At 39.7% G+C, this 11,146-nt stretch overlaps 1 protein-coding gene across 2 annotated transcripts in view; it reads left to right on the forward strand.

Moving 5' to 3' along the window:
* The window catches only part of IQGAP2 (IQ motif containing GTPase activating protein 2), a 283,664-nt gene that overhangs the window by 41,440 nt on the left and 231,078 nt on the right, over positions 1-11,146 (forward strand). For both annotated transcript variants that reach the window (XM_005858052.2, XM_014549911.1), the window contains one exon: positions 5,036-5,135. In XM_005858052.2, the coding sequence (XP_005858114.1) occupies positions 5,071-5,135 (65 nt within the window). In that variant the 5' untranslated portion in view covers positions 5,036-5,070. Of the gene's footprint in view, positions 1-5,035; positions 5,136-11,146 lie in introns of those variants that run through there.

The raw sequence follows: 11,146 nt of genomic DNA on the forward strand, positions 1-11,146 counted from the left end.
CTCCATTGTTTATAATTTTAAAAAACTTCATGAGGGACCTGGTGTGTCATTTCTATCACTTTGTGTTCAGGCCCTAGAACAGATTAGCACAAAGCAGCCACTGAAATATTTGTTGAACAAACAAATGAATTTTAATGCAAAGGCCGTGGTGGCCTTGGTTTCTCTGTGTGTGAAGGGAACAAATAGAATAACTGAAATTAACAAATAACCATGCCAACTCCTTAATGAATGAGGTAGGTCTTGGGCTATTTTTACACTGGATTTTGTGGGTGTTCTTTGGGAGATGGACTTCTTAATGTTCCTTCGGTCTCTAACTTATATAATTCTATTTCAATACCTTCTCTACCAACTCCTCTCATTCTGCTTCTTAAACTTTGTGTAATCCCTATATTGTGATTTCCATGGAAAGTTATTGTGCCCTGGCTGGTTTGGCTCAGTGGATAGAGTGTCCCAGGTTTGATTCCTGTCAAGGGCACATGCCCGGGTTGTGGGCTCTATCCCTAGTAGGGGGTGTGCAGGAAGCAGCCCATCAATGATTCTCTCCCATCGTCAATGTTTCTATCTCTCTCTCCCTCTTCCTTCCTCTCTGAAATCAATAAAAATACATTAAAAAAAAGTTATTGCTTTAAAATACCATCTTTTAGCCAACATTAGCTAACATTACAAATGGCATTTTGTGAGTTGATAATACTTCAGGAAGTTGTGTTCTTCACAATGTCCTCATGTTTCTTAGGATTCAGAGCAGCCAATAAACATGAAATTTGAGAGGAAATTGCAGCTAATTAAGTTGCTTTAAAATAAAAACAATTCTGAAGGCACTTAAATGATCTGACCTTAGGTTTGGCCTTGAGGAGCACATTCCCCGGCTCACTCAGACCTGGCAGTAGCATGGCACTGGGCAAAGCCGGGGCAGCGGGGCGGAGGGACTTTCATCCCAGCCCGTGCTCTGCCGTTGACCCAGCAAATGACCACAGGCGGTCCCTTTCCCTTGCATGACCCCAGTTTCCCCATTTGCAAGAAAGTGATAATGCCTATCTCTCAGGGTGATTATGAGAACTACACAATAACATGGAAAAGTGCTTTATAGATGGTAAAGTCATGCTTAAGTGAATTCCTTTATCAGCTCCATGATGGCCCTTTAAATGGCAGGGTTATTATCCATGCCTGTGGCTCTTATCAGAAGTTACTGCTTAGTAACTCTTGAGTAATGCAGAAATATTTGCAGGCAACCTCTGTGGCTCAGAAGGAGCTGTTTTTGCTATGATTAAGACTTTCTCAAACTCATAACCTTGGCCTCCACTTTGACAATAGGTCATGAATGAAGGAAGGTGAGGCTAAAGTGTGTGGTTGGAAGGACAGTGGGCCAGGTATGTGATCCAGTGGACCAGATCAGAAGGGAAGGAAGGGGGCGAGGGTGGGTAAAAGGAAGCCCCATGAGGGCAAACATGTTTTGTTTGTTGGTTCACTGGCCTATCCCTCGGCTGTCACTCATGCCTAGTCCATAGAATCTATGAATTAAACATTAGTTAAGTGAAGTCTGTGTAATGGTACTATATTTGCTCTGTCAGTGACCACACCCTTATTTTATTCAGTGTAAATAGGCAATTAAAACTTCCCCACATAGATACTTTAGAGCCCTTTTATTAATCTTTCATAATAAGGCATTGTTTGGTCATTAAATATTTTTATGGAGCATGTAGCCTGTGCTGGACACCATGAGGACACAAATTTGTTTTCTAGGAGTTTACTATTAAACAAGGCAATGCAGGAGGTGCCAGGAGGGAGGGCATTTTGAGCAGGAACAATGAGGAAAGACTTTGGGAAGGAAGTGGCCCTTGAGTTGAATGTTAATCATAGGTAGAATTCTATCAGCTGAATGGTCAGTATGTTACGATTGCAATTTAAGGTTTTGTGGATGTTTTAATTAAAACATTAAGTCAAATCTTCTCATTGGACAGGGTGATGTCAGAGTTTGAGAGCCCCCTCAGTGCTCTCCTGGGCTAGTAGAATCTTGCACAGGTTTGTGGAATCTTACAGTCAAGAGCAGAGGCCTAGGGACTGAGTGCTGCTAGGGCTTCTGCCTCCTAAGGGGGGTTGGCTAAGGCTGGAAAGAGCAGCAGCTAAGAGGGAAGATGGCAGTGAGACTGCCTCCGTTGGCCCACACTTAACAGTTGGGGAGAATAGACTGAGCACATGGACTCCCACTAAGAGTTTTGTATTATTTCCAAACTTCGATGTGTCAGAAGGTACTATAAAATGAAAATACCCTGTTAAAAATGGGAGACAGACTTAGACTGAAATTAAAATGAGAAACTGGAAGTCCTGGGGATTAACCATTAGGAACAGTGGAGATGGGGGATTAGGTGATACTATGTGGGCATGCAAGGTGAGGTATCTTCTGAGAAAACACAGGATGAGAAAAATCATAATTTGCAAAGTATACTCATTAGCAGTGGTTCTCAACCTTCTGGCCCTTTAAATACAGTTCCTCATGTTGTGACCCAACCATAAAATTATTTTTGTTGCTACTTCATAACAGTAATGTTGCTACTGTTATGAATCGTAATGTAAATATCTGATATGCAGGATGGTCTTAGGCAACCCTTGTGAAAGGGTCGTTTGACCGCCAAAGGGGTTGCGACCCACAGGTTGAGAACCGCTGCATTAGAGGGTGATGGTTAACTCATGTAGTGAGGATTCACTGGAACATAATTTTTCAGCAAATATTTGTGTGCTCTGTGTGCAAGGAACCATGATTGATGTGAGAGAGATGTCAAGGTGAATCAGAAAGAATCTTTTCCTCTAAGGATTCCCCACATTGGACAGGCAGACCTGACAGTTACAGTGGGGGCTTTTGTGATGAGTGATGTAATAAAAATATGAACCAAAGTGCTCAGGAGAGTGGATGGATTTTGACTTTGAGATCCTCCAAGATGCTTGAGAAGATGTCAAAGATGTCACGCATAGAAGGTGGGACAGTGGCTTTCCAGGCAGAGACAGGGTGGAGAGCAAGAGCACTCAAACCTGAAAGGTTGTGGTGTGGCCCTGAAGCATGGCACTGCTTGGAAGGAGTGGCTTAAATGTCAGCTTTGTGTAGGGGTGGAGAGGGAAAGTGTTCTAGAACTTTGTTCTGTAGGAAATGGGGATCCATTGAAGGTTCGAGACAGAGGGTAGCATCAGTTGGACTATGTATTACATGTTTCTGGTGGCCCTGGGGAGAATGGGTAGAGGAGTGGGTGTGGCTGGAAGGCTACCTGAGGGTTGTTGAAATCGAGTTCAGGGGAGAGGAGGCTGGAATTTTGCAGGGGAGGGGCAAAAGAGGGTTGTTTGAGAGCTTTTATACTTTTCCTAAACCTGAGCGCTCTCTTCTAAAATTAAATCAGATTCAGTTTATTAAGAAAAAGAAGTTGCTTTTGACAAATATGAATCTTTGTATTGGTATCATTGGGCTGGGAGGAGGTCTCCCTGTTTAAAGGAACGGAGCCACATGGGTGGAAATTCCTGCTCTTGTGGGCTGGCTCTGGTTATATACCAGCCTGTCCTGGCGCTCTTCTCACCTCTCTCGCCTTCTGCTGGTTTCTTTTCCTCCTTATCCATAAACAGAGGCTTTCCCCAAAGTTCTTCCAGGCATTTTTGTTTTTTTCATCCCATCCAAGTATTTCTAGCCCTGATGTTTCTGCCTTCCACCTGGGCAAATGATCTCTCAAACCTGTTGGCTCAACTGGAGGGTGGGATGAATTATCTGCCTATAAAATCGTGAGACTTGACTGAAAAACTGCATAGAAAACATTTTGCCTAAGGCTTTGAAACAAAATACATGCTTAACAAATAAGTATCTACTACATATTTTAGTCCTTTGAGGGTTTGGTATTGTTTTTAGTTCTTACGTGTTTAGCATTGTATTTGCTCCAGTTAGAGTTCAGAATTCGATCTAAATTTCTTTCGACTGCCAAAATGATACTTTGGACTCCTCATCAGCAGGTCATAGGATTTGTCTTTCTGAGGGATGGATGGGTGACCTTCGCATTCTTATCTCTTCTGCTTGGGACCAGGAGTCCATTTATGAAAATGGGTGACTGGAGCTAGCAGCTAGGGAACAAAAAAGCAAACACTGACATTCCTACCCCATATGATCGTCCTGCTATACACACACATTGTCTTCCTCAGATGAGTAATCTGACAAACAAGGAACCAAATTCATTTCATAGCCATCAGAATTAAAGTCGAGGGTTGAAGAGAGAAGGGAGCGTTGCCATGTAAAGAGACAGCAGGGCTCACTGATGTGGCCATTGGCTGCAGTGGGTGCTGTTGAGCTTGTGGCCGGAGGAAGTGCAGTCAGGAAATGGGGAGGCTGCCTTCTCTACAGAAAAGCAAAGCTGCAGCATGGACGTTTATATACTAGGCTTGTGTTGGAATAAAGAGGGTGGGATTGAAAATTCTCTTCACTTGCTGTATCCATTGCTTTTTGCTTCTGGATAGCTGTTGACCAGGAAGGTTAGTCTCAGAAAGGCTGAGAAATAAGTGAGGGAGAAATTTTAGAGCCTTTGGCATCTGTAAAATAGGATTTGGGTTGGAGGCGAAGCCTTAATTCCTTCTAGGAATGGGAAAACACAGGTCTTTGTAGATTCTTTGTTCAATAACAGAATTTTTAGGATGGTCCCAGCTGAGCCACTGGACCAATTCCACAAGCTTGTGAATGGAAGTTGTTTTAAGTAGACCATGGTCTAATTGATTTGAGGTTGTCTAACTCCTGTGGCATCATGTTTGTGAAATCTGATAGCTGTTCTCATTCTGTTATTTAGTAGTTTCAACCTGTACTTTAGTATTGCTTTTTGTTGTTGTTGTTGTTGTTGTTGTTAGAGATAATATAATATTGTAAAACTCAAAGCAAATTTGTTTCTATGCTTGGCATTACAGTACCCCGTGTCTCACTGTTCAATGTTGAACTGCATGTGAGTTTTCTAGTTGATTGTCTCAGGTGTTTAGCTGATGAACACTGTCCTGACAGTAATGCAATGTTTTCCTCTGTTTCCAGCTATTGTGGATGATGAAAGGCTCTCTGCAGAGGAGATGGATGAGAGGCGGCGGCAGAACATCGCTTATGAATATTTGTGCCACCTAGAGGAAGCCAAAAGGTGAGATCCAGACTTGGCCTATTTGTGTACCTTCTCTTGCAGATAAGCTTTGGGGTACCATACTTTTAGTAACTCATCTGCACTCTTGTTGGTAGGGGGGTAACGGAGAAGAACTACCTATTTTTTGTAAATGATCAAGCAGAATTGAGAAAAAGTTACTACCACAGCCAAGGCCAAGGCACCAGGGAAACAGCTGTTCCTTTTCCTTCTTCAGAGCCTCCCAGGAAATCTCTGGGCAAGTTGCAGATTATTTCAAATTTCTCATCTCACTCGCTTGGATGTGGGGGAGCAGCAAAGACTTACATCAGGTCCCTTTCCCCCAGAGCTTCCTCAGATCTTTTCCCCACCTTTACCCCAATGATTATACTAGTAAATGCCCAATAGGACAATAGCATTTTGGACTAAAGTCCATTGGTCACTATGCTAGAGGGTAGGTTTATGACAGCAATCGCCTTTGTAATTCATGGGTGTGTGACTACTTAGGATATGTTCTCTAAACTCACACTGACGCTTAGACTTCTTAGATTATAAGTAAATGTTGGGTTCTCCAAGGAGAAAGTGCAGATAAAGAAGGTATTTGCACTTCGGCTTCTGTGCCAGAGGAATCGGAACTTTGTCCTTTGCATACTGCAGTGCTCATAGGCCATGAGTTAGATTCTGGTTAATGGTTTGGTCTGTATTGGAGCAACATTATTGTTCCACAGGCAAATGGCATATTCCCAGCTCTCTTATCTATAGAGAAAATAAACATTTAGTTAATGGTCAATGGTGTTAATTACCTCTGATCACTAATAAATAGCTATCTACAGAGCCAGAAGAATGAGGTTTTTTTAGTCAATGTTGTGTAGACCATTTAGTGACACATGTGCTAATTTGGCTTCAGAATTATTTAAAAGAGCACTTCCCAGGGTTGTTTCATATTTTAACAGTGTCTTGTAACTCTAAGCTCTAAAGACTAAGTTTTAAAGGTTATTTAACATGTCTTTGAAATCTACAGTTAGGTTGCAGGTCACTGAAGACTCATTATCAGTCTAAGATGGTTAAGAACATGCGTTTAGTCAAGTTGCTAAAAAAGTTAGATAAGGAGAGTGATTCATAGACATTCAAAAATCAACATGCTTTCAATGAAAACGGTTAGGGGAGTTGGTAGAGACTTCCTCCTGACATACACTTTGCAGTCTAAGTTTTTGCCTCCTGTTCTTGGTGAGTGGGAAGCAGTGTCACACAGAGAAGGTGTGTGATTGGGAGTCAGCAGACTGAATTTCCCGGTCCCACCTTCAACAGTTAGGAGCTGTGTGACCTTGGGTGAGTCATCTGTTCTGTGGAAACTTCAGTTTTGTTTGTTCTGTAATGGGATGATAAAGATGTTACACCATCTGACCTACTTACTTCATGGATTTTTCCTCCTAAAAATCAACTAAAATCAAGAAGGTGTAAGTGTGTAAACTATAGTGCCAGTCAGGTGTATAGTTATAACATGAGCACAGTTTACTCCTGAATGTATCAGAGTGGTATCAGTATAGCTTGAAAGCTTGTCATATTCTTTATGTAGTTGAATATTGTTTTAGAAAAGTCAACATAACCATCAGTTCAGGTTCTTTAAAGAAAGCTTCCTTAGAAATAGTTTGATTGAAAGAAAAGACTGTATACAGTTTTTCCTCTTAGTTTTTATAAATTCATTTTACAAGGAGATTTTGAAAAATGTGTACTTATGAATCTTTTATGGAGATCTGAACACTTTTTGTGACTTTCAGGAAAGCTGGTTTTGGTCATAGGGTATGTAAAAACTATGTGGCTATTAATAGATGTATTAATATGTGTGCTATGATTTCAAAAAGCATAGTATACAGAATTCTGACAATGTTAATGCCTTAGGAATTTGTCATACTGAGTTTATTATAGTGCATGCTTATGTCTGTGTTCATATGACTATAGTTGGCTTAGAATATTGAGTTTGTGCTAAATGGTACACTTAGAATATGTAAGTTTAGCCAGGAATTCTTTCTTGTTTCTTATTTCAGTTGAACTGACTTTCATGTATTTTATCTAGAAATGTGTTGGTTCTATCTTTGTGCCTCTTTTCTTTCTTTCCAGAAGTGAGAACGGAAGGATTTCTAGTTTATATGTATTAAAAATTCATAATTATAATAGTTTACATATCTTTAACTTTGATTTTATTAATTTCAAGATTCTGTGATAATATCCTTCCTCCGGGGGTTATATTGCTACCAACATTAAAGAAATAAAAAGGACAAATACTATGAATAATTATATGCCAACAAATTACAAAACCTAGGTGAAATGGACAAATTCCTGGAAAGACACAAACTATCAAAACTAACTCAAGAAATAAAAAATCTGAATAGACTTATAACAAGTAAAAAGATCCAGTTAATAATAAAAAAAATTTCCCACTCTTACAAAAAAATGTAAGAGAGGAGACTTTCCAACTTATTCTATTGAGACCAGATACCAATATCTTTGTCTAGTTTTGGTATCTGATACTAAAATCAAATAAACATACTTCAGGAAAACTATAGATCAATATTCCTTATCAATACAAATACAAAAATTTTCAGTAAAACACTAGCAAACCAAGGATTATAAAAAGGATTATAAACCACCAAGTGGGATTTTTCCCAGGAATGCAAGCTTAGTTGAACCCCAAATCCAATTAGAACAATTCAATGGGGAAAAAAGTCTTTTCATATACAAAAATTGTCTTAAAATGGATTGTTAATCTAAATGTGAGAACCACAACTATACATTTCTTATAAGAAAACATAGGAGTAAATCTTTATGACTGTGGGTTAGGCAATGGTATCTGAGACTGAACGCCAGAAGCATGAGCACAAAAAAGAAAATAAATTAGACATAATAAAAAACTAGAGGCCCGGTGCACAAAATTCATGCACTGGTGTGTGTGGGGTGTCCCTCAGCCCAGCCTGCACCCTCTCCAATCTGGGACATCCCTCTCACAATCCGGGACTGCTGGCTCCCAACCGCTCTCCTGCCTACCTGCCTGATTGTCCCTAACTGCTTCTGCCTGCCAGCCTGATCACCCCCTAACCACTCCCCTGCCGGCTTGATTGATGCCTAACTGCTCCCCTGCCGGCCCGATCGCCCCCAACTGCCCTCCCCTGCAGGCCTGGTCACCCCTAACTGCCCTCCCCTGCTGGCCTGGTCCCCCCCTAACCACTCCCCTGCCGGCTTGATTGATGCCTAACTGCTCCCTTGCCAGCCCAATCACCCCCAACTGCCCTCCCCTGCTGGCCTGGTTGCCCCCAACTGCCCTCCCCTGCCGGCCATCTTGTGGCGGCCATCTTGTGATGACATGGGAGCAGCCATCTTGTGTGAGGGTGTGCAGGCAATTTGCATATTATCTCTTTATTATATAGGATAAACCTTTTGATTTAAAGAATACTACCAAGACAGTGAAAAAATGCTTAACCATCAGTCATTAGGGAAATGCAAATCAAAACTACAATGAGATACCACTTCAAAGTAGGATAGCTGTAATAAAAAAGGTTGATAATAACAAATGTTTACAAGGGTGGAAAGAATTGGAACTCTCATACATTGCTGGTTGGATTGTAAAATGGTGCAGTTATTTTGTAAACAGTCTAGCAGCTCCTTAAAAAATTAAATATTGAGTTACCAAATGATCCAGCAATTCCATCACTAGGTATATACCGAAGAAAATTGAAAATCTCTGTCTATGTCCATATAAAAACCTGCACAAAATGCTCACTGAAACATTATTCATAAGAGCAAAATTGGAAACAACTCAAATGTCCACCTACTGATGAATGGATGAACAAAATATGGTATATCCATACAATGAAACATTATTCAGCTATAAAAAATGATATTAGCAAATCAAAACTAGTAATGTATAGAACTATATAAATCACGAGTGAGATTTAGCCCAAGTATGCAAGGCTGGTTCAACATTTGAAAATCAATCAATGTGATCCATCACATCAACAGGTTAAATAAGAAAAATAACAATTATATCAATAGATGCAGAAACACCATTTGGAAAAAAATACAATACCTATTTATGATTAAAAAAAAAATACTTCGTAAACTAGAAATGGAGGGGAACATCCTCAACTGGAGAAAGGCTGTTTTACAACAAACCTACAGCTAACATCATACTTAATGGTGAGAAACTCAAAGCTTTCCCACTAAGATTGGTACAAGGCAAAGATGCCTCCTCTCACCACTCCTTTCCAGCATTATACTGGAAGATTGAGCTAATGCAATAAAATAAGAAAAGGGAACAAAAAGTATACTTATTGGAAAAGAAGATAAACTGTTTTTGTTCACAGGTGACATGATTATCTGTCTCTCTCACCTCGATGTTCCCCACCCCCCATCTCTCTCTGTCTCTTCCCTCTCCCTTCTACTCTCTCTCTAAAAAAAAAAAATCAATGGGAAAAATATCATTGGGTGAGGATTAAAAAAACATCCCAGCAAGTTATTTTGTAGATATTGACAACCTGTTTTAAAAGTTTATATGGAGAAGCAAAAGAACCAGAATAGCCAACACAATATTGAAGAACAGGGTTGGAAGACCCAACTTCAAACTTATTATAAAGCTACAGTAATCAAGAGAGTGTAGCATTGTTGGAAGAATAGACAAATAGATCAATGGAACAGAATACAGAGCCCAGAAATAGACCCCGGTACATATAGTAAATTGATTTTTTTTTTAAAGGAGCAAAACAATACAATGGAACAAAGCTGGTCTTTTCAACAAAAGGTGTGGGAACAACTGGACATCCACATGTGAAAAATGAATCTAGACACTAACCTTAATACCTTCACAAAAATGAAGTCCAATAGATCAGACCCATGTATAAGATACAAAACTATGAAACTCCTTAAAGGTAACAAAAAAAGAAAACCTAGAACTTAACTATGGCAATGGCTTTTAAGATATAGCACCAATGGCATGATTCATGAGAGAGAGAGAATTGATAAGTCGGGTTTCATTAAAATTAAAAATTTCTTTTCTACAAAAGACAAATGTCAAGAGAATGAAAAAAGCTACAGACTGGGAGAAAGGAATGTTACCCAAAATATATAAGAATTCTTAAAACTCAACAATAAGAAAATAACCCGATTAAAAAATGGGCCAAAGATTTTACCTGACACCTCATCAAAGAAGACATACAAATGGCAAATAAGCATAGGAAAGAGTGCTCCATGGTCTGTGTCATCAGGGAAATGCAAAGTAAAGCAACAATGAGATATCACTAAACACCTGTAAGAATAGGCAAAATCTAGAGCACTGACAACACCAACTGCTAGCAAGGATGTGGAGCTACAAGAGCTTTCATTCATTGCTTGTGGAAATGCAAAACAATACATCCTCTTTGGAAGACAGTGTGACAATGTCTTACAAAATTAAACATACTCTGACTATATGATCCAGCAATTGTACTGTTTCTCTTTACCCAACAGAGTGAAGGCGTATGTCCACACAAAAAGTTGTACATGGGTGTTTATAGAAGCTTTTTTTCATAATAGCCACAACTTTAAAGCAACCAAGATGTCCTTCATTAGGTGAATGGATAAATAAACTATGGTACAGGCAGAGAGTGAAATACTATTGATCACTAAAAAAGGAATGAGCTATCAAGCCATGCAAAAAGAAAAGACAAAGAAGAGCCTTAAGTGCATATTATGAAGTGAAAGAATCCCATCTTGAAAGGCTACATACGATATGATGCCAGCTATATGACATTATTGCAAGAGGCAAAACTATGGACACAACACATCAGTGACTGTGGAAAGGAAGTTGAATGGACAGAATCTAGATGTTTATTAGGGCAGTGAAAATACTCTGTATGATACCACAATAGATAAATATCTACACTAATAAAAGAGAAACAAGGTAATTAGCGTACGACCGCTACCCTTTTCATTGGCTAATCAGTGAGTATATGCAAATTAACTGTCAGCCAAGATGGCGGCCGGCAGCCATGCACTGAAGCAAGCAG

The sequence above is a fragment of the Myotis brandtii genome, unplaced genomic scaffold (genome assembly GCF_000412655.1).
Source record: "Myotis brandtii unplaced genomic scaffold, ASM41265v1 scaffold115, whole genome shotgun sequence".
NCBI lineage: Eukaryota > Metazoa > Chordata > Mammalia > Chiroptera > Vespertilionidae > Myotis > Myotis brandtii.